The 23,926-nt window shown below is 42.4% G+C and overlaps 4 protein-coding genes across 4 annotated transcripts; 1 reads left to right on the top strand and 3 right to left on the bottom strand.

The window, feature by feature from the left end:
* Positions 1-9,353: 9,353 nt before the first annotated feature.
* MELLADRAFT_103582 (uncharacterized protein) lies at positions 9,354-10,062 on the top strand (the record flags this gene model as incomplete). Its single annotated transcript, XM_007406521.1, has 2 exons — positions 9,354-9,519; positions 9,806-10,062. The coding sequence occupies 2 exons, from the start codon at positions 9,354-9,356 to the stop codon at positions 10,060-10,062; spliced, it is 423 nt and encodes a 140-aa protein (XP_007406583.1).
* A 1,951-nt stretch (positions 10,063-12,013) lies between these two features.
* On the bottom strand, positions 12,014-14,631 carry MELLADRAFT_94547 (uncharacterized protein; the record flags this gene model as incomplete). Its single annotated transcript, XM_007406400.1, has 5 exons — positions 12,014-12,166; positions 12,265-12,669; positions 12,721-13,397; positions 13,518-14,499; positions 14,584-14,631. The coding sequence occupies 5 exons, from the start codon at positions 14,629-14,631 to the stop codon at positions 12,014-12,016; spliced, it is 2,265 nt and encodes a 754-aa protein (XP_007406462.1).
* A 1,870-nt stretch (positions 14,632-16,501) lies between these two features.
* Positions 16,502-17,956, bottom strand: MELLADRAFT_103580 (uncharacterized protein; the record flags this gene model as incomplete). Its single annotated transcript, XM_007406399.1, has 6 exons — positions 16,502-16,712; positions 16,771-16,843; positions 16,921-17,006; positions 17,346-17,433; positions 17,684-17,745; positions 17,772-17,956. The coding sequence occupies 6 exons, from the start codon at positions 17,954-17,956 to the stop codon at positions 16,502-16,504; spliced, it is 705 nt and encodes a 234-aa protein (XP_007406461.1).
* Positions 17,957-18,883: 927 nt separating this feature from the next.
* Positions 18,884-22,771, bottom strand: MELLADRAFT_71071 (putative elastinolytic metalloproteinase; the record flags this gene model as incomplete). Its single annotated transcript, XM_007406398.1, has 10 exons — positions 18,884-19,509; positions 19,578-19,728; positions 19,810-19,919; positions 19,983-20,072; positions 20,137-20,229; positions 20,293-20,319; positions 20,393-20,479; positions 20,556-20,592; positions 20,697-21,252; positions 21,327-22,771. 10 exons carry the CDS (start codon positions 22,595-22,597, stop codon positions 19,184-19,186), a joined length of 2,748 nt encoding a protein of 915 aa, XP_007406460.1.
* Between the last annotated feature and the right edge of the window lie 1,155 nt (positions 22,772-23,926).

Genomic DNA, 23,926 nt, shown 5'->3' with positions numbered 1-23,926 from the left:
ATATTCGGATCCCTTTGGTTATCTCTGACTTTTTTTTTCTTACGCTCCTCTTTTGTGCTTTTCAATCTTATCTCATCAATGCTTCTCTACATATAGCTTGCTTTTGCTTTTGTTAATAGCCTCCGCACTCCTTTAGTTCAAACTCTGTCCTTAGCTCTATAAATACCGCCCTTTTTTGCTCCGTCTTCATGATTACTCATCATCCACTGTATAGTCTTAATCGCTCAGCTTTACTGCAATTAACAATTGATTTTGCGTTTGGTGTTAATCTTGATTCAAGAGGAATTCAAGAGGAATTAGCTCTCCAGGCCCCAAATGTAGTCTATTAAAAAATAATAGAGAATGTGGTAACAGTGTTGAATTCAATTGAGGAATTAGATTGTTATTTTGGAGTCCCGGACACCTGTTGCGGGCATGCCCGCATATTCTCTAGTTCTACAAATGCTCATAAAATTTGCAATTCTTGCTCAAAAGACTCGCTTTTAGGCTCATTAGAAAGCCCCAGTCTCTCTCTAAATGTCTTAATAATGATTCAAGGCTTCATTTTCTCTCACAAGGCAGCTATAGTCACTTTGAAATATCTTCTTCAAAGCCACATAGATTCTTTGCAAAGCTGGACACAGCCCCATCACCTCAATGAAAGATCTAGAGACAGAGTTCAGCTTTCTAATGAACCAATAATCGAGTGTTTTCCTTGCCAATTGCAAAATTTATGAGCATTTGTAGATTTCCAATTGTCCTCTCCAATCTGAGGAACCAAATTTCAGCATCTGTTACAGGTGTATATCTGATGAATATGGAGTTTTTGTTAGTACGTTCAACAATATGCACTCTAAAAATACAGAAAAATACTCAGATTGAAGCTCTCAACACCAGGAACAACAGCCATATTTTTTTGTATTTTTTGCCCTCCTCCTCACCGCTCAATATTTTTGTATATCAATATTTGCGTTTTCTGCCCGGAAAACATTATATTTTTTGTAGTGTCAACTGGGTTTTCTTGAAACCGGGCCAACTTTGAGAACCCCTATAGGTGTCAGGAAAATTTATAGTTGTTGGTAACAAGTTATTAACCGATGGGAATGTGGATAAATTCGGGCTTTCAATACATATGTAATTGCTAACGGATTGGATACCTTTTTGCTTACTTCTTCATCTACAGATGATGTCATTTGAGCTGTTGACCATCTCACCGAATTTTACCCATTGTGTTCACAACCGTCCAACTTCTTTTCTCTTTAGTTCCTATCCAGTTTTCGCAGAAGAACATAGTGGAGAAAGAAAGATTTAGACAAGTTTTTTCGCTCAAAAAATCCAAAAAAGAATCGTCCTAAAAGAATTTTTATAGAACATTTCTCAAACTTCTCATTATCTTAATCAATCCCAATGAGTGATGGTGATAGCTTTAATTTCGAACATGCTAGGGTGGTTACCGAAAAGTTGGAAGCCCTCAAAACTGCTTATGAATCAGCAGGTGGCTCAACCAACAAATCCATGGGTTGGGTGCGATCAAATTATGCAGAGATCGTTCCTTATACCGCAAAGAACTGGTATAAACAATGGTCCAGATATGCATCGGACATTATTGAAATGGACAGGGCAAAGAATCGGCCAATATTTACAAACAACAGCCCTGTACCAACTAGACCTGTGTTGTCTGAGGAAGATCCAGTATACGTCTTTGATCTCTCTTCTAATCCGACTTTTCCCAAAGATTTACCGTCCAGCCGTCGATCATCTCCTGCCAGGAGCAATCGAGGCGGTGAACAAGTTCAAATTCTTACACAAGAACAAATTAACAATGCCCAGAAAGCACGTGACCTTCTGGACCGTCAAAATGGCTCTCAACGCCAAAGATCTTTTTCTCCTTTTGAACAAAGAATTCAGTCTGAAAAAAGTCATAAAGAAGTGCATGATGAAGAAGAAGATGAATCAGAATCAAAGAAGAAGAAAATGCAGAAGTCGTGGGACTGGGTTGAAAGAATCGATACTGGTCCAACTGCTACGGAAAACTGTTCCGAAAGTGCTATCCTCTTTGCAAAAGCAGTTTGAGGATATGCTCCAAATTTATCAAAAGCCGTTGAAGGATTCAACGACAGAGTTAAACCAGCTAATTTCCCATCTAATCTTTCAAAAGAACTTCTTCAAGAGAAATATATCAATCTTAGAAGAGTCAAATGGGAATTCATGGCTGAGAAGAAAGGCATGGCAACTAATCTCATCGTGGCCGGAAAAGATAAAGATATTGAATTGCAGAACAAGAAAGCAACTAGTAAGCTGGTTGATTCTCAAGAGTGGTTCTATTATTTCGATATCCTCCAAAAGACATACCAAGAAGCCTTTCCTAGCTGTTATAAATTCTTTCTTAAATATGCTAATTACATCAAAGACGAATTCATGCAAGATGGTATCAGAGCAGATTGGATTTGTGTGGCAAACTACGATGCAGCACTACGGAGCCAATTCGCTATCAGGAGAGATGTATCGTTTGCTGACTGGAATCACGAGAGCCTGGGGACCATCAGAACCAGGAACATGCAGAAAGCATACGACGACAATTTTCAAGGAAGTTCTTCAATGGCTTCTACGAGTGCTCAACCATACACTCAAACATCTCAACGGCCTTCTTCCCAACGTCCGAAACAAAGTTTTCAAAATCAAGGATCTCCGACAAAAGTTCATAATTCGCCGAATTATTACAACTCTAATTTCAAACATCGGGGGATACACAAGGTCGAGGATTCCGAAGGTCTTAAAGTACATGAACAGTTCTGTTTTGCACATAATCTTGGAGAATGCAAACTTAAGAAGAGCTGCCCCCGCATCCATCTTTGTGTCGGTTTGATTCTCATAATTTTTCTTAGAAATTTCTTCAATTTCCCTAGACTTTATCTGACGTATGAGTATGTTTTCTCAGAACGTCAAAAATTGCAGACAAGATCACAAAGGATGTGATCATGTATGAGGGAGAGGAATCTCAAGATTCTAATGCCTGCAATGCTGATGAAGGGTTGGTATTTCTAAAAAAAATTTTGAATAAGGATTGATTAGTCTTTTTTAGTTACTGACAACTGTATTATATTGTCAGAACGACCACCGACGTAAAGGAAGACACCAAAATGAGTTTGCCTGATGAAAATATTTCTCAAAAGTTCCTTCGAGGGTATGTATGGGACGGTGTCAACCAACCGGGATCTTCTCCAGCGATCGAGTCCAGTCTTTATGCTCGACCTTTTCCGGACGCGCCTCCACTTTCTGAGGATACCGACGCTATTTTGGTTCTGAAACAATTTCCACATTTGTTTAAGATCGTAACCCCAATTAACGCAGACAAATTGGAAACTTTGCTGGTCAACCATCCGAATCAGCCTTTTGTGAAGTCGGTCCTCAAAGGTTTACGAATAGGTTTTTGGCCCAGTTCTTCAATTCCGTCATCAGAAATTATAGATGGACCGAACCACATATCTTGTGAAGAACATCAACAGCTGTTAGATGATCAATGTCAAGAAGAGGTCGATAAAGGTAGATATTCGGAAGAGTTTACAATTCTACTTCCAGGAATGAAAGTAATTCCTTTGTTGATGACGTCTAAAAAAGATTCGGTAAAAATGCGTGTATGTTCGAACATGAGCGCAGGACGTCCTTCACCTAATGACTTGATTGATAAAGATAACATTCCAGTTGCATATGATTCATTGAAAACATTTATTCCTTATTTGATTCAGATGAAGAAAGAATTTGGAGAGGTGGTTTTATTTAAATCCGATGTGGAAGGTGCCTTTCGAATTATCCCTCTACACTTTCAATATCAGATGCGCCAAATTATCAAGATCAAAGGTAAAAAGAAAAGAGTTGATCATAATTTAACTTTCGGATCATCAGCTTCTCCTCATATCTGGTGCGGAGTTTTTTCATTAGTATTATGGATTGCGGAATTTATTTTTGGTATAAAGTATATGAACAATATGATGGATGACGTGTGGGCTGTTTGTTCGAAAAAACACTTTGTGAAATTCAAGGATCATTTAATTCCTCTTCCTCAAGCGAAATTGCTAAATTTGTTTGATATTTTAGGCATTCCATGGGTTTGGAAAAAACAATTACATGGTCCAATACTGGAAATAATTGGTCATATAGTAGATTCAGAAAGTATGATAATGTGCTTACATCAAGACAAGAAGACTCATTTAATAGAAACACTTCAAGACTTTGTCTCAAAACCGAAACATTCATTAAAAGATTGGCAATCAATTTTAGGACACGCGTCATGGGCATGTACATCTATGCCATGGGGAAGATTTGCGTTGCAAATTCTATATGAAAAATCAGGGAATAAGCCACATCGCTTTCTTCAGATTCCACTAAATAAAGAAAATCAAAAAGATTTACGTTGGTTAATTGATTTTTTCAAGAAGAGTGATGGTATTTTATTGTTAGAATTGTTAAGGTGGAATCTTTCGGATGCAGATGAAAACTTCTATACCGACGCTTGCATGACTGGGATCGGTATTTGGGATGTTAATCAAAACATCGGCAATTATTTCGTGTTACCACCTCCGGCGCGAAACATCTATTGGGCTGAATTGCTAGGGGTAATTTCGGCGGTTAAAATTGGCATTGCAAGAGGGTCTAAGCGTATTTTTATACATTCTGATTCTAGGAATGTAGTGGATTTGTTCAATTCTCATGCACCTAACAAGATAGTTCGCCCTTTGTTTAGTCATTGCGTCAAACAGTTGGTTGAAGCGGGAGCAAATGTGAAAGTCATGCACATTTCAGCCGACAATAATTCAACAGCCGACGCTCTTTCACGTCAAAAGTCAATTTTAAGTCCTGAGAAGTTGGAAGTCCTGTGTCATGCAGTCAACGTATCGTCGATAAACTATTTGAACATCGAAACTTCGCTTTCCTGTGGTGGTCAAGCTGCAAATTTAGATACTTTTGATCCATCTTCTCGGATATGGCTAAATCCAAATCGAAGAAAGTTATGTTAAACATCAGTATTGAAGAATTGCGGAAGCTATCGGTCCAAGATCGACAATCGACTATTGCTCCAAGATCTTTAGAAAAATACAAATCTGGTTTTAGATGCTTTGCAAAATTTTGTTCTCATTTTCATTCTCCTTTTATCCCGAATAAACAAAACTTATGTGAATTTATTACATGTTATAGTCGAATGATATCTCCAAGATCGGTCAGGATTTATTTAGTTGGTATCAGTTACATTTTTAGATTAGAATTTCCAACGGTTATATGTGAAGTGCATCATCAAGAAGTCAAGGACACGATGAAGTTCTGTATCAAAAACTTTTCGAAGCCAGTGGTTCGAAAAAATCCACTTACGGTCGAACATATTGAATTGGTTGTGTCTAAGTCATCTTCTTCTTTAGATGATAAACTCTTTTTAGCTTTGTTGGGTGTGGGTTTTGGTGGCTTACACAGATTAGGAGAACTAACAGTTCCAGATTCAAAAAAGTTTTTCAACTCTAGGAAATTAATTTTTCGATCATCTTTGAAATTCTCACTTTGCAAGAAATTTGTCCAATATCATTTGCCATATTCAAAAGGCAATACGAATTTTTTAGGAGCTCCTGTTATTATTCAGAAATTTCACAATTCATCAGCTTGTCCGATTGGTTTATTGAAAGCTTATTTACGAGCAAGAGACGAAGAATACATAACTTTGAAAGAACTTTTTCTAACGTCAGAAGGAATTCCGCCTTCTCGAACTTGGTTTTTAACACGTTTTCATAGTCATTTTGACAAATCCTTTTCTGGACATTCATTACGTTCCGGTGGTGCTACAGCATTAGCTCAAGCAGGCGCTAATATGGATTACATTAAAAGTGTGGGACGCTGGTCGTCAGAAGCTTTCTTGATTTACGTCCGAGGTCATGTTGCGTTACGGTTACCAGAAAATCAGAATCACGTAATTGGACATGCGTCTCACGTGGGATCTAGAGTTTCGTTTTCTTAGTGAGTCTTTAGATTCATTGTTTCTTGAGACAGGTCAATGGTTCTTAGGCCTCTGTCTTAAAAAGTTTTTATCACTGGTCAATGGTATTTTTATACCTCTGTGATGGTTATTGTTCGATTTTATATTGGTTTTTATACCATGATTTTGGGTGTCTCCATTATGATTGGATACTGATAAATTATCTTATGTTTTTTTGAAAGAACTCTCCTACGTCACCACTCTGCTATACGGTTTGTAGGCGGGTCGGAGAGGGATTATTTTTTGAAGCAATTTATTTACCCTAGGCACTTAGCCTAGGGAATTCACCCAAACACACTCTTTTCTATTTCCTTTAGTATTTTTTAATACTAAGTTTTGTAAGTTTTATGTTCCACATTTCTAGTTGTTGGTAACGAGTTATTAACTGATGGGAATGTGGATAAATTTGGGCTTTCAATACATATGTAATTGCTAACGGATCGGATACCTTTTTGCTTACTTCTTCATCTACAGATGATGTCATTCGAGCTGTTGACCATCTCACCGAATCTTACCCATTGTGTTCACAACCGTCCAACTTCTTTTCTCTTTAGTTCCTATCCAGTTTTCACAGCCCACCCACCCAGTTCCCTTTCTTCGAGTAATGTGTCTTTTTTGATATTGTGTTATGGTAATGGAGTATTTGTTCCAATTGTTTGGACTACTGTTAATCAGACCTGATATTATCTTATTATTTTATTTTTTCTCATTTCTTATATCATTATGGGTGTTTGGTTATGTTTTTAAGAAGTGTTTTATCTTAGATTAGCGTTGAGTTTTTAGTAGTTATGATGTTGTCCGCTGGCCACCCCGTAGGGATTATTTTTTGAAGCAATTTATTTACCCTAGGCACTTAGCCTAGGGAATTCACCCAAACACACTCTTTTCTATTTCCTTTAGTATTTTTTAATACTAAGTTTTGTAAGTTTTATGTTCCACATTTCCATACTTTATAGCTGAGCATACGAATTTTTAGTATGAGTGAAAATGAGAACAGGTATGGATCAACAGAAAGAATTTTTTGTATTTTCTGATATTGAAAAAGTGGGAATGTGCATGATTGTAAAAACCGAACTGAGGTAACCTGGCTTGACTCGACTCCTTGGGGGAGCTGTCATCTACCATTTTTTATTGCACAGCGTGTAGAGTAGCAAGTGGGCTGCCCCTTGGCTATGTGAATGGCTCACTTATTCTCTTATGTTGATAGTACAAGTAAGGAGTTTCAAGTTAGAGGTTTTTACATATTTTAATGCTACCAGCACTTGCCCATTGTGGTGAGATATGAGAAGAGTTTAATTCTGCATGGAACTCCTTTAAAAGGGCTGTGTCAGGGGTTGGGGCAACGTCACTTTGTTTGTAGAGACCCCACATCATTTTGATGTGAACATAGAGTGTGGCCTAGTAGTAGAAGAAAGACAACATTAGAAATTGTTAGTCATCTATCATATTTGGAGTTCAAGCATTCAAATCATATATCTTGCAAGACCTAAAGTCTTTGGGAGTGTCAACTTTGTGCACTTGTAACAGATGTTTCTTGCATAGAGGAGTAGGGGTATGTGGAGTTGAGGTTTTTGTAGACTTCAAGTTAGAGGCGCAATCAGAAACCTTACGCGCAGGTGGAGTGCTGAAACACTGAGAGCTAGTTGATGAGGTTGGCTGTGGGGCCTTCTCTTTTGTAGTATTCTTTGTGACATTCAGATTGCTGACTTGAGTCGTGATATTTGATGGCTTCAAACTGACTTGCTTGTTGCTTCAGAGCATCTGAGATGATAGCAGAGAGATTTTCAGATGGTGTGGCAGAAGTAGATGTGGGAGCCAGAGATGTGGTATTGTCCATAGAGATACATTAGTAAGTCAAGAGATATATGATGAAGATAAATGAAGAGTTATGAAAATGAAGAATTTGAGAAATTTGGAAGATTGTGCAGAATAAAACGGTGAAGTTGAATTTGAGTATGAGTAAGATAGAACCAGTGAGTTGAAGACAAGAAAAGCAATATCACTCTCTATATAGAATTCCAAGAGTTTATCTGTGAGGAAACATAGGTTCTGACCCAAATTGTAATACAAACAAACTCTTTTAAGTTTGATCCTTGAAATTTCTTTGGCGCTTTGAAATTTCAATTTGTTTGACACCTTTGAGCCAAGCCTCTAATCCAAATACTGACCAGATCTGGGTGGTAGCTTGAAGGTGAATCTTTGGAGAAACTCCACTGTTTTTTGGCTAGTGTCACCATTTGGTATTGCAGTGCTCACCTGATGTGGAAATACGGTTGTAAATTTCTTGGAGTTGGAAGGTCTTATTGGCTGTAGATGGGACATCCTGAGGTTGGTTGAGTTATTCTTTCATGAAGGTGAAAAAATAGGCGTGATCAATGATGTAATGGGTTGAGGATTTGTTGCCATCAGAGTGTTGCAGCCAAAGGGTGAAATGTTGCCTATGCATATTCAAATGTTGCACCTGACCCGTTAGCGGACTTGATGTTGCAGGACACAGCGAGCCGCTGTGGCCAAATTTGGCAGCTGGTGTGGGCAGCGACAATGTGTTGCAACCCCAAATGCAATGTGACACAATGTGCCTAGTGTGAATTAATGGTGAATCTCGAATGATCATGAATCATTTTGTCAGTGTTAACAAACTGCGTTTTCATAACAAGATGTGTTGTTTCAAGGAGCCAATCAAGTAGCAGAGTGTTGTTCACCGTTTTTTTGGGTGTATTGAAGTCGATAGGAAAATGTCTTGAGCAATGTATGTATAGTACATAAATGACATCACCTTCCAATGGATGAAATATGGATCAAGCAAACTTTCCTGCAACTAACCACAACGTGGCCCGCAGTATGCAGTCACTGGCTTTTTTCCCTGGCTCTGTTCAATTTGTAGAAGTGAGCTCGATTCTGGGACCGCTCATGAACATTGGCGGAGTGATGTCGTGATGCGCAAGCTGGGACTTGTAAGTCTGTGATTCGCCTCTACGCGTTTCTGAGCCTTCACATACCACCCGGCTGCCGGCGGCACGTAAGCGTTTCACACAGTGACTCCGGAAGCACAATCCTTTGATATCACAACTTGTAACGTGTCTAAAGATGTCCAAGTGGGATGAAGGGCTATACATACTTGGCTTATCTCGTTGGTGCAAAGGCAATCCCCTGTTGCGAGTCACAATCTCCTCTTTGTTCTCCGTCAATCAAATCTCCTTCTAATACCAACATCGTCAATTTCGTGTGGTGCCATCTTTACATCAAAGTCTGTTGTACATACATACCCGACCAACATCAAAAACCAAGCCTCGATCGGCCATCCAGCTGTTTTGCCATGTTTCTGACAGGATGTTCCAATAGGTGGATGTGTATCTTCATGGCCTTGACAGGAGGGCTTGTGATGTCTAGACCACTACAAAAATGCTCCTTGGGACTCCAGCGTTCTCCATCCAACCAAGCGCCTTCGTTTAAAAATCAAGAGATAACTATGAAGACACGTGCCTCTTCTGCGCCCTTCAACACTCGTCAGGCTTCAACAGATGGTAAGCTTGGGCAGATGTTTTAATCAATAAATATAACATGAATAACAGCGACATTACTGATCCAGATTAATAACAATAGGTTTGCGGAGTTTTGCTTCCCAATCGAAGGTGCAGCTCAAACCCACACAACTTTCAACGTGTTCGCCGTCGCGGAGAAAGCTCGCCACGGACCTTGGTACTGCACTCATTGCGCTGATTATCAAATTGGCCATCAAATCGGACGGGTCTCAATTTGCATCAGAATACTGTCAGTTTGACTGAATCTTTAATATTGGTCATCCATCAGAAGCGTCACTGATTACATCACCCCAAGGAACAGTCATTTCAAAAAATGAATTGCCCAGTTTGAAACTCGTACAAGACGGTGTTCCGACTGATGTTGTGGATATAGAAGACTCCCAGCTCATAAAGAAACACACAGCGTATCTAGATTGGCAAAATCTCGTCGATCCCGGAGACTTCTGCTTAGAAACGGGTCCGAATTGTCGATCAGCCAGACTTAAGGCAAGCAACGAGGCAAAGGGAAATAAAGACCGTGCTTGAGGAATCTCTATAGGAAGTTGGCAACAAAGGTCTATATAACAAGAACTTGAGGCAAGCAGGTACATTGCCAAATGTTGTTGAAGGAGCACAGTAATCATTTAAATTATTCTGTACCCGCGTCGAAGACATTGGTTCTTTTTCATAAATATAGAGACCTTAGTGTGCATAGATGTTAAATTTTTGATGAGAAGTGATCTTAGTCTTTACTTCCCGACCCAAGTTACTGAGTGAGCGCTACCATCTTCCCATCTTGATATTTGATTTTTAAGAATAATGTTCCAAAGTCTAGCACTCAGCTAAGCTTCTGGAAAAAAAGAAGGATGCCATGTGTGAGTGTCATGACGCCCGTGACAGCAAATCCTCAACCAAGAAAGCCTCGAAGGAACGGCAACAGAATTTTGATATAAAGTCTCCCTCGCCTCTCGTGATCTTTGTTGATCATTGGGCATGCTCGTATATGATGCTATGAGTTTCTCTTGAAGATCTAAGATGGTAGACTTTGATGATCCTGAAAGGTCAACTGTCTCCAGAACTTTGAACACCAAATGAAAGGTGAAGCAGGATAGAAACAAACCTCACCAATCAATTACCTTTTGTTCCAAAATTGAAAGCGTTATAGTGCCATGATCTGGTGAGGTGAAATGAATTCAAATATATAAAATCAAGTGTTGAGATGAGATAATAATGTCAAGTTTAAGAATGTGGGTGCGGCGCAAAAAATACTGAAGAGGTAGGCTTCATTTGCGCCAGGCTGTCAAAACTTAGAATTCAGGATAGGCGCACCAATTATCATCAAACCAAGCCTGGCAATGAAGTTCAAGACCACAGGCACAAAACAGCAAACTTGACTAAGCCCACACGCCGCCAGGCCGAGCTGATAAAGCGTTTTTGGCGAGTTTGTCATCTCGGCAAAAAACTTTGTCAAGTTGAGCAAAAGATCCAAGATATCTTGATTGATTTTCCCTCCCACCCCAACGCTTACCGTGCAGGCAGCCTGTACAACATCAGTGGGCGGCGGACTATGCCCCCCACAAGTATTACTAGACTCCAAAAACCTAGTAAGAAAACGCATACATGCCCTAAGAACGGGAAATGGAACAAAAGGGACAAAGAAAAGAAAAGATCAAGTGCACTGTGACACTGTGCACCTATCTCCCTCAACAAGGCTCGATGCAAAAATCGAGAACAAAATTTTGAATAGACAATCAATCTCACTTGTTGTTTGTAGAAGGGAACATGTAAAATTTATGCCTAATCGGGATGGCTAGATCCTCAATTTTCCTTCTTCCTGCGAATCAAGGTAGTCTGATTCTTTGATTGGAATTTGATGGATATCTAGAAGCTCATAATATATCTTGAAGGCTTCTACTCCCCACTCTGCTTGATCAAGTGACTTAGGCCAATGTATAAACGCCCTACAATTGCTTTGAACACTAATTTATGAAATATACATGTATGTACTCGTGACGTTGTGACGATCTTGACGAGTGTAGGGGTATTCGGAGTTGGGAGAAGCACAGAAGAAGGCCTCAGCGTGCGTTATGTCTCCAAAGTAGACTGCTGCAGGCATCAGATAGAAGCCACAAGCCTAACTGAGGAATAGCTTTCATCTGGCATTGGGGTTCAATTCTCAAACACTGACACGGAATGAAAACAATTCAATAACAAGAATCACTCGGTCTCAGAGAAGCTAGCTGATCAGACAGATATCACAAGACGTCTCCGTTATTAAGAAAATTATCCACTGTCGACCATGTTCCATCCATGTTATCAACCAAGATAGCCAGATCTACAAGTGCTGTGAAACAATGATAACTGCCAAATCCCACAAAGAAAGATATAACAACATAGAGAGAGATATAAAATACCGTGACAAAAGATTGATACAACACAAGAAGATTCGATTTCTATTCACATACATGTTTTCAAGACAAGATACTGAGCGGTTCGATTAAATAGCTTCCTGTTCCATCACTTCCCAAAGTCGATCCTGTTTTTCAACCTCGATAGGTCCATATGGTCGAGTCTGCTCCAGTTTCAAACAATCTCTTGTAGTGAGTACCAGCAGCTCAAAGAAGAAGCTTGATGCTGCTCGTTTCGTAGCCTAGATTCAACATGACCCGCATACGAAGAGAAATCAATATCTCGACATTTCAACAAGATACAAACATCCTGAATATCCTCTGACAAAAAAAAACCGACCTTCTCAGATACTTTTTCAAAGCTGATCTTTTTATTTCCACCCTCTTCATTGAGGTCTTCTTCATCATGTTCGACGAATTGGCTTTTCAACACCTTCAAAGCCTTGACAGTATTTTTACTCCATTTGGTTGTAGAGCCCTTAGAACCATCTTGGGTTGAACTCTCCTTAATACTAGATTGTGTTAATTGGGTGTCAGATAGTTCATCAAATAAATCGAGCAACGAGGACTCTCCCTCCGCTCGAGCAGGTCGGGACACTTCTTCTACGGCCGCAGTAGGTGACCTTCGTGGATTCGACTGAGCGTCATCTAATGGTTGATCCGGATTACTCTGCATCTCAAACCTGAACTCCTCTTCGAACATTTGCCCATCTTCCAGACCCATCATCATCCCGGTTGTTTCGCCCTCAACCCCATCAAACGTGATATTCGAGGGCCCTTCGTCAAATCCACTCACTTCTCCCAGTCCCTCCTCGCGCCGTCTGCCCAATTCACTCTCCATACTTCTACTCCTCGTCATTTGGCCTTGCTCGGTATCTCCCCTTACAGGGTCATCTTCGAGTAATCGGCTTCGCCCGGCTCGTGTTGGTGCATGGGCAGCTGGTGCAGGAAACTTGAACAAGTCTGTCAACTCTGCACAAATTCCAGGAGGTGCAGCTAGTAGCCATTGTGAGCCACCTTCGGTCACCGTCTTCGGCAAATAGCGATTTTGGCGAGGGTTCAGGCGGATTTCAAGGCAAGCAAGCTCATATCGATTCTTGGGCAAGTAGTTGGGTTCGAGGTAAAGACCAGCTGCGATCTTGTCAGCTCGAGATGTTGTAGCACCCATGTTCTGACTTCCACCTTGAGAGCCCATTCCGCCGGTTCGACCCAAGCCATTTCCTTCCAGTTCTGTAACTGTGTCGACTAGTTGGGTCTTCGCTTTCTTCGTGGGTGGTTTCTTTGCCGTGCCTTCGGATGGTAGAGCATCATTCCCAGCACCAGCAGGACGGATAGGAGATTGTAGCTGAGCAAGGCGATGTGAGGTTCGCGGAGTGACCTCAATGGAACCGAGCAGCGGATTCTGGTTTTCCGCCTGAGGATGAGGGGTTGGTGTGTGTTCGCGTGATCGATGCGCTTGGGGTGTGCGATCACCTGGAAATTAAACGAAATGAAGCGACAATAAATATGAGATACAAGCCTGAATTTAATGCGCGTATTCAGGCATATGAAAGGTGAGCCTTGGGTAGTCAGTTAAAGCTGATGTATCCTTACCGTCAAGGCCAAAAAGGCCCGGGTCAGAGCCAGGCCCAGCAAAAGTGTCTTCAGCGCCTGCAAACCCCGTATTTTCAAATCCTGGATCAAGGTCCATAGTGATATCACCATCGACCACGCTACCGCCATGACCATCCATCTTATCACTGAGATGTATGTCACTTTGATCCAAAGCCAAAGAATCTCGCGCACTGCGACGGTCGAATATGCCTGGTGCGTCTCGTCCGACTTCCGAATCGATAGTTTGGTTCGCAAGTCCTTCTTCATCCTCATCATCCGGTGCGCGCCGTTTGGTACCTCTTGTTGTCTGGTTGCCCCCATCAATTTCGGTAGGCTGATCGAAATCGAAATCGAGGCCGAGGTCGAGACCAGCCTCATCACCAAAGTCTTGAAGACCACCTGAGGCACCTAACCCCAGATCAAGATCCATAGCATCGCCTACGTCCCCATACCGTGCACCACTATGCATCATTCCATCGTGTTCAGGCAAGGTTATATCCGCGATATTCGCAGTTGTCCGAGCCGCTGGACGCTGGCTTTCGGGATCAAGGAACTGGTCAGCTTCCCATGCATCACCAAACCCGTCAAAGTCGCCCCCAAACTCCAGCTCAAAGTCGAACACGTTCCGCCTTGTTGTTCTTAAATTGATAGCATTTTGGGGATCTCCGCCTTCAGGCAACATATCAATTCCTGTACGATCTGCCCCACCAATCTTTGCGGTGAGCGCAGCGCGAAACGCGGCCCGAATCTGGTCAGAGGCCTCAGAACAATCTTCAAGGAGATATTTAGCCTGTTTGCCATAGATCCGAGTTATACCGAGCAAGAGTTGCCCAGAAAGACGGAGGGCAAGCGGGGGTGCTGATCCATCAGACTGAGTCGAGGTAGATCCAGGATCAAGTATGACGGTGACAGTACTAGGGATTGAAGTTTGAAGAGTTTGAGTCTTCGAGACTTTTTTCTCCACATGAGCCGCCAGCCACACCTAATGAATTATTGACCAGGGTGCAGATAAATTTAGTAAAGCGCTTTCAAACATTGAGGATTGAGAGAATGGAGCTATAATGACCTTGGCCAGCGGACCCCGCTTAGAGAGCATATCAGGTGCGAAGAACATGTCGATCTTTTTGGTATGTTTGATTTGAGAGAACGCAGAGCTTGCGAGTGAATTGTTCAGGTGCAGGAGGGCTCAAAGCCGCAATCAAAAGATGTCGGAGGGGCGATGCAAGACTAAAGTCTGGTGTATTTATGAATCGAAATATTTCAAATCGCGTTTAATCGCGTGCTGAAGGATGAAGTTGAGGAGGTGCCTTTAAGTTAGGGGGGAAGTTTGAACTTCAGCTCAGCAAAAAACTCCGAAAACTCAATCGTTTCTCTTGACAAACTCTGGCAGCAAGTCGCGGTACTTGAGGCAGCTGTCGGGCTCGGGCTCTGCCAGGATTAATCGGATCCCAGTGCCCCGGTCACACCGAGTAATTTCTGCTTTGGGTCTGCCGTCTGCCAAGGTCAATCCACAACATTATTATGTGTACATGCGTATTTTTGAACTTGACAATCCCTAGCCCTTACTTCTTTTTGTGGAAATTGCATTGATTGGATAAACAATGAAACATACATGAGACGTGGAGTAGTTGTAGCTTAAAAAGAAACCAAGATGAGTGAAGACTCATTTTCTCAGTATGAAGTTATCTACGCGTGCCAACCTATTTTGGCATTTTGCTGGACTTGACTTTTGCCGTGTTCTATTCTTTGTGCGCCATTCCAATCCAAAATACCCAAAATACCACATCCATGGTTCCAGTGTGAAGATTGGCTTCTCTGATCACATCATATCTTTATCGATTTTTCTACGTCGTCCCGCTTTCTCCTTACTTCCAATTTTCCACGCCCTGTCTTGCAACCAAAAACCTATTAGGATATCACACACCTTTTTCGTGTTTTCAGCTGGAATGGAATTGTATATCTATCATTAAATGTATCCACAATTTGGTTTTGGAGTGTAATACCAGAGAGACTTGTGCAGTGGGTTGGGAATTGAAGAATCTTGCACCTGAGGCCCAAATCTCTTGCAGTTTGTGAGGACACCGTAGCCTTGGACCTGGTGTACCAAGAGGCTAGATACTATCCTGCCCTCTCAAAGCTGAAGCTGTAGTAGTACCTGTAGACTAAAAGTGACTGCTGGAAGCAAAAGACATGGGAAACGGAAAACTATCAGAAGTATCAAATGTGTGATGTATAGAAGAAAGAGGAAGCTGATACGGTCGAGAAATGGTATGATAGAGTAGTTCTTTATTTTCTCATTAAACTTTTTACATAAAACTTGGCATAACAGGTGTTGTTGAAGAAGAAAGACGTAGACACAGCAAACGTTCAAGGGGCTGCTTCTAAGAACCAGAGTATGCTTTATCTACTACTTTTTCGGTCTCTCATGCAGTCTTGTTTCACTTAAAATCATATGTTCACAGTCATCCCTAAACCCATCGGTATCAAGTTGACTAATGTATAAATTGACAGAAACACCAGAGATCTCGACCTCTTGTATGAAACATTACGTGCAGTATTTACTCTAGTTATGATCTGATTTATCTCTCATCGTGGCCTCTTGTATGGATTGGCTTTCATCCTAAGAAAATTTCGTTTACCGCAGGAACTCCTTGGTAGATTTGGGTCTCGGATTCTGGAAAAGGGAGTAATAGATGCAGGTAGGAATGGAAATTGCAATGTTATACATGAGTCAAGATAGCCTTGAGTGTAATCTATTTGCAAGTTGGTCTCTGCAAAAGTTGAGAAGACACCTAGGACAAACACAAGCGGATATGGAAATCATGAAATTTGACAACGGATGATTCGTGCAGCGTCACATAAACTGTGCAACAAAGGAAGAAAGCATTTCTGAAAAGAATTTAAGCTGTTTTACGAGACTTTGCGTCATTCCCTGTCATCGTGGACGGAACCGCGTGGATCAGAAAAGCTGGTGTGGGATCGGCTTAATGATAAACTGTGGTGTAAGTCACTGGCGTGTTGTAAGTGACCGGAGTAACATAAGTCTGAGTTTGAGGCGCCGTCACAGTTGCAGGTGTGACATAAGTGGTTGAAGCTGGTGTAACAACAGTGGGGCCGGAAGTGACGATAACGTGTTGGTATGTGGGGCAACGGCAGTCTTCAGCCCAGCCAGGGCCTGCGGTTCCGACTTTGACTCTGTGGGAAATGAAACAGCTCAATAAGAGTGACCAAATTGAATAATATCAGCACTTACTTTGTGCAACAAATGTCACAGCAGTCACTTATTCCCATTCTACATCCCTTGCGCGCGCTCATAAAATGACATACTTTCATTTTGTAAAATGCAAGGCACAAAATCAAATTTAATAGCAATCAGCACCTCGAATGAGATCCAGAGACTTACTCAATCCTCCACGTTTCTCGAGCTTGGAAGTATTAGCAGTCGATGTGGCAGGTTCTGCTACGCGCGCGCTAGCATAGGCTACTACGCTGATGAGACAGAGCAAGACCCTCAATGTGGAAAGCATTTCAAGTTGTGATGATTTGGAAAATGAATGCGGAAAATCGTTGTCGTTCCTTAGGCTACAGAAAACTTGATGAGATCTCTATGAATTAGTGGCAAGGATTCTGACTTATATAAGGAACCCTCACGCAGTCCATTTCTGCACACTCGAGTTAGACAAGAAACAAGACGGGTATCATCCGCGAGATCGATGTCAGAGACTCTGAAATCATTAATGACGCTGTGCACAAGAGCACAGCTTGATTCCGCATCTCGTTTCAACCTCGAGAATAGACACAGTTGCTTGGCGAGCTAAGTTGACGAACACCTCAAGCCTTTGACTTCTTGCTCCTTGGTGAGTTGGATACCTCCTCGAGACAGCTTCAAAATCCGAGCAGCCTGTCCGCGTCCATTCTGCGAGTTCAAGGTTTCAAACTAGTCAGGCCAACGATGTACATGTTTACACAATCAAACAGCTGACAATTCTGAAAACGTCATCTCCTTTCTGCCGGTCCACGTGGATTGGCCAAGTCATACCATTCTATAAGCAATGATTGAAGAACGCTTTGCTCGCAGCAAATTGGATTCTGCAGGTCTCCGGTGTTTTATGAGTAGCAGAGATTTCTGAACATAAATTCATTTGCGGCAACATTTTTTGACATACCTTCAGAAGCTAGCAAAGACATGATATTGGAATATGGATTGCCAATGAATTCTTCCATTAACCTAATAGAAGATGGTACGTAGGCAACAAGATTTGGTCGGCACTTATATCTTTCTTCAAATCTTCACCACGCCAACCACCGCGATTGGATCCTTTGGTACTCATCCTCTGCACTGCGAGGCGCAGAATCTTTTGGTTGATAATTGTGTCTGAGCGGCTTTCCAAAACCTTTTCATGCCTTGCTTCAAGTCCCATCGAGAACCCAAAGATCATTTTATTCAAGTCTTGTGTGCACCTGTAAAGTAAAAACCTTGGCGGTTGGGAAACACGAAACCGGCGGGAGCTGTTTCCTGCTTGCTGACTACAAGTTTTGTATATATACCCAAAGCCTGGAGGGGGAAATCTAAAAAGTAAGCTGTGCCTTCATGGAAGACTGCTGGCACTGCCACATGATGATCGTGAAATGGCACCTGCGGGATTTGCAGAAGTCAGACATACACCGCAAATGTTTCTCATGTGTAATTGAATGACACCTACAATGACTTACATATCATCTATGGGAGCTGTGGATTTCAGGTATGAAGAAGTGGTACAAGACATAATTGACTGAAGAGAAATGTCGAAGGATGGTTTTGATTTAACATGATTCTTGGAGCGATGATAGTCAGAAGAACGACTTTCAAGATCCACTTTAAATCCTGAGGAGGCCACGAAGCCCACCGTCTCTTCTAAATGCTTTCTTAGCCAATCATAATCAAAGCACCACTTCCTCACACGTAACACCTTCAAAACTAATTGATTGAACTTTATGTTGAATTATGTAAACATTTTTGTCTTCATTGATTAGTGATGTGCGCCCGCAATTTTAGTTGAGCCAAGGACCTTAGAAGGAACCTTGCATTGCAAATGTGTATAAAGGTTTAACCTTTATTTTGACATTGACTCCTCTTGCACTCGAGGCATATGAAGAACAAACCTTTTGCAAACAAAAGCAAACCAACCTGAAACAGAGATGAGCCCATTTAACTTCTCACATCTTTATAATCTCAGCCCGAGGTCGAGGATTGTATTCTGATAATGTGTTGCGCAAGGTTTTTAAGACCCCAGATATCTGGACAACATACACGTAACATTTGAGCCGCTCACTTGCATGCCGTGTTTGGCTTTGGAATCTGCCGGATCAACTATAGCACAAGTGATGCAGGACCAATCACTCAACAATATTCTCAATCAACTGGTTGATACTTCTACTGTGACAACAACTTGCATTCCTAACAACTTACAAAGAGAAAATAGTAGAAAAAAATACTGAAGCGGAAGGAAAGAGATGCTATGAATGCACACAACGTACATCACTAAACTCTGAAGCATCCTTTTTCACACGCACATCTACTTACAAAGTCTAAAACTACACAGGCAGAGACGATAAGCGAAGGAAATACGGGGCAGTAAAGAGAGCAGTCTTAGAATGAAACCATTCAAGACAAGTCAGAAAAGTCTTTAGCACACTCCGACAGGGACCGAATAATCTTCTTTACGGATTCCGCCACCCCATGGAGTTCCACCCACCACACTGGCCGATTTGCCTAGTCCTCGTTTGGCAAAACTCTTCCAGATCACACATTTGTTTTCTCCGCCGGTCAAGACCTCGTCAGCTTCAATGATGGAGTCTCTCGCATTCATGAAAGTTGGACGACATCTTTGAATTTTCATCCCATCGAGAACCAATTGGAAGAAAAGCGTATTACCGCGGCGAGGCACGACTCGTTCTCCGGTCTTGTGCGATGGCTTGAAAAAGTCACTGCTGGGCTCGTCGTTGGGGAACACTGGATGACATGCCGCCGTTAGCATCAAGAGCCAACAAAAAAGTGAGAGTGGTACTAATGTTACTCACAGTTCGATTCAAATCCGTGTTTCTCAATCAAAGCCTCTGCCAAGGTAAACAACATCTCGCACCATACCTCACCAATCGCATGAACTCCCCAATAGCCGGGTTTGTCAAGAGTCTTGTAGGTTTCAGGATTGACAGTACTGTTCAGGGAATACTACAGTGGATAAATTGAGGATAGATATTGAAAGCGAGCGTCAGCAACTTGAGATTTCACGAGTGTGCCCATGAAACATACTTTGTATTTCCTGATACCCCCCTTGACACCGCTAGCCCATTCACCCATGGTGAAGTCGACGGGTTCGGCCTCGTGCATCCTGATGAGAGTCGCCAAAGCATCACCCCATCCTGTAAAAAAATTCTCAGAATTTCGCAGGTGGATTATGAGATCATGGAAGATGTGAGACTGACCTTCACCCATACCGCCAGCCTCACCCCAGCCCAAGCATCCACTATTAGCAGGACCACCTGTCAATCGGGTACTGACACCGTGCGAATATTCTACAACAATTCAACTTGAGATTGTCAGTGCCGCGCCGTATGTATCGGCCTGCAGTTGACTCACCATGAATTACGATACCAGCCTCAAGGTCACCATCTCTCCATGGTTCGGCTCCATTCCAGATGTACATGCGCATCTGACCGCGTCTCCCATCAGCTGAAAGATAGAATTGTGCATCAGTCACACATCGCAACAAGGATTGAGAGGATCACGGCTCACGTGGTGTGGCGAAATTCGCATTATTATCTAAAACGTGAGATTCAGAGACGCGTAGATGAGTATATGCGAAATTGGCAACCATGCATATGGAAATGCTTACAGCCTGAACCATCTTGCGCATTCGCAATGACTGCATCTCCACCTCTGCCACCACGACCAAAGTTGTGCTCTTGAAAGTTACCGGATTCTGTGAACGCGCCCAACAGGGATATACATTAGACACGCGATACATGAGCGTTACTACGTGATAGTCCTCGGCATACCTTCGTCGAAGCCATATCGATGTGTCAAGTCATGGAACTGATAAAACAAATATAAACATTCAGCTTGCTGCATCAGAATGCCAAACATGTACCAAAACACTTCTATCTCTCTAAAAACTCAACAAAGAAGAAACAGCTTACTTTGTTACAGGTATAGAATAATTCACTGACTGCTGCATCAATATAAGTCTTCGGTTCGATATGACCGTGCTCATCGGCGTGAGAAGTCTTGTTCCATCCCAAGTGGAATTCAAAACATAGGTCATCAGTCCCATTGGGACGATAATTTGCCTCCCAGTTGTCAAGGCCTTCCCAGTTTTCTTGCGCAAAGACATTGTTCCCTCGGGTATCAGTGGCCACGAGCCCGTGATGCTTGATCAGTGTTGACCACCCAGAGGTGAGACGGCTGATATCCTGGGCGTTGACGTGGTCAGGAGTTGGGATAGAATGCCATCCCATTGGGGAAGCAAAACTGTCTGAGGGGTCTTCGACCACTTTGCGCTTGGCTTCAGTCGGATCATTTACTGACCAAGGGAATACTCGGTAAGTGGCCGGACGAGCTTCGGCGACAGAGGCAGCAGGAGCATTAGCCAAATTGGTGAGCGGTGCCCTGATGGTATGCGCAGGTCGGTCTTGGAATTGTTTGACGATTGCTGCAGACATTGTCAAGTGTTCGGCGTACGTCTCGGCTGTGTCACTGCAACGGAAAAATGAGTATGTATCAGATGAGCGCATCAGGTGGAACACTCAATGAGGAAGTTCAGTTCTCACGAAGTAGGTCGAAAGTCTTTAACCCAATCTACAACCATGGGGATTAATCCGGGACGAGTTGCGTCGACGTAGCTTTCGTACCAGTTGTCCTTACTTCGGTATTCAAAGCGCCAGACCAATTGCAATTCGCGAGCATCATTGACATGGGGATGGTCAACGCTGAGCCAAGCCAACTCAGCACTAGTGGGTTCATCCGATGAAAGGGCTCCAGGAGCGTTCAAAAGATGTACTGCGTGCGTGTTGGGGCCACTTTTGAAATGGCTCGGAGCCGAGATTTCGATAGAGTTTACTAGGTCGTCAATTGACATGGAACGAAGATGAGTTTCGGTAGCTTTATCGGCAGCCATAGTTAAAAAACTGATGAGGGCCAATCGAGGGTCGACCACGCTGGAAGCCGCGGCGCGATGTGAGCTATCACTCAAGTGGCTGTCAGTAGGGAGCTCGTCTGATAAATGGCACTCGGCGATCTCAACCAATTCGCTTTCACTGAACTGCGCGAGAAGGCGCTTTGATGTAGGCGAAGACATCACATTGAAGACTTGTTGCGATTTATCGGAGAAACTGAGGGACTCGTGCGAAGCGGTGTCCATAGCGCGAGCGAATTTTTGGCGAAGTTCTTCACAAGGTTTAGAGCCCCGGTTCTTGGTACTCTTCTCAGCAATGAGAGTGGTGTAATGATGGATGTTGATCGGTCGGCCGTGTTCAGGGTCAACGTGGTGCTGAGCCGAATCAACTGGATGGAAAGAGTCCGAATAACTCAAAATATGACCAAATGTCTTGGAGCGGGGATTGACATCGAGGTTGAAGTTGGCTAGCGCGTTCGAGACCGAACCAAACTCATTATCCGGGCCAATAGGAAGCGTTTGAACAAAGTGACAATGAAGAACATTGGTGTGCTTCGAAATGTAAGCCGAGGTGAGTTTGAAAGTGAGAGACGGATGCGTGTGCGAGATAAATTCCGAGGCGATCTGAATTCCAAGTTGCTTGAGGTCATTGACTTCTTTCGACTTTGAAAAGCTGGCAGCAGAGCGAGCAAACTGAGAAACGAGGGGACCAGAATTGAAAGAGATCAAGTTGGTAAGTCGATCGGCGTGGGCGCGATCAGATTGGGAGACTGTAGAGAAGATAGAGGTGTGGAGGTGATGCTCAGAGAGGTCATTGGGACCAAAGTTGATAGATTTCCTAGGTGAACTGGGAGGTAGTTCTTGTTGAGTGAAATGCAAGCAAAAGAGCAAGATGCTAGAGATCAATGCAATCGATGGTTTGCCCATCTTTGCTATCGATTTGAGGTTTTGTGATGCTTAGGATTGGTGTACTCAATAGCAACGAATATTCTAATGGGTGAAATGAGATGGGTCTATGAGCATGAACTGGTCAGCGAGATTGACTGTGACAAAGGGAGATAGGTTCGTTCACAAAGTGTTCAAAGATGAGAGGGAAACAATTCCAGGTTGGGTGATCATTCAATGACTGCATCGGGGTTTATATGACAACCTCATCTGTCACACATTCATCATCTACCTGTCACAGATCTCACTGATTTCAAAAACCAATTCTGTTCATACTTACGTCATTCTTGACTTTCACATGAACTCATGATCATTTTTAAGCTACAAAATTTCAAATCATGTGACGGTGGGCGTCAGAAAGGCTCAACACCACACTCACAAAATAGGCTTGCTCAATATGTTTTGTCATTTTGTTTGGATTACGCCATGGAACATATCACGAAAGCAACGGAGGAGATAAGGAATTTGCAACGATCCTGCTGGTAGAGCCTGAGGAAAGGTACACAGTAGGGAAATGGGTACTTTAATCAGCAAGATGACCTGGATAAGATTTGTATTAAACATCATGATGGGACATTTATTCCCAATAGACAACAGGGACAGAAGGATTAGCTCACAGGCAGTAAAGGATGTACAAGAAGACATGCAGGAATAATTCTCATCTTTGAAGTCAAGTATCTTGGTAAGGGTTTACTCTAAACGCGCCGATTCCTCGCCATTTCAGTGCCAGATCAAGGATGCGGTAAGGTTGCACAAACTCAAGCTATCCCAGATTTTGGGACCTATGTACATACTCCACTTCCCGAGTTCCGCCACACTTCAGACTTCATCACTCGAAGCTAGAAACTCGGGCACTTTAGATACGTTTGAGTCTTAAAACCTTGAAGTCCTACATATAACCTGAAGTTCTTTGCTCAAAGAGAAATCATTACTTTCTTAATATAATGGAAAGTCTAACTGCCGTTGAGTGTTGTCTACATTACAAAGGCAAGGATGTTTAAGAGATAAGGCTTGGGGAAAGGATAGGATAACATATTTAGAACAAGAGTATAATTTTCCTGACATTGAAACACATGCTGTGGTAGGTACATTTGTTTTCACTTTCTGCTCCCTTACATATGGTCTACCAAGTCAATACATAATTCCTCTAGCTCGTCTTTGACATTTTCAACAGTATGGTGATCACAATTGGTTCTTGGATGAATTAAGGATTTCAATCACTGGTTTAAATAATCCAAACAGACCCTTGTGCTTCCTCAAGTCAAAAATATTGTGAATTACTGATAATAAACGGAGTGGATGTGTAGGTCC

This window comes from Melampsora larici-populina (genome assembly GCF_000204055.1).
Source record: "Melampsora larici-populina 98AG31 unplaced genomic scaffold MELLAscaffold_6, whole genome shotgun sequence".
Lineage (NCBI taxonomy): Eukaryota > Fungi > Basidiomycota > Pucciniomycetes > Pucciniales > Melampsoraceae > Melampsora > Melampsora laricis-populina.
The sequence above is the reverse complement of the archived record's forward strand: the minus strand, read 5'-3'. Positions and strand labels throughout refer to the sequence as shown.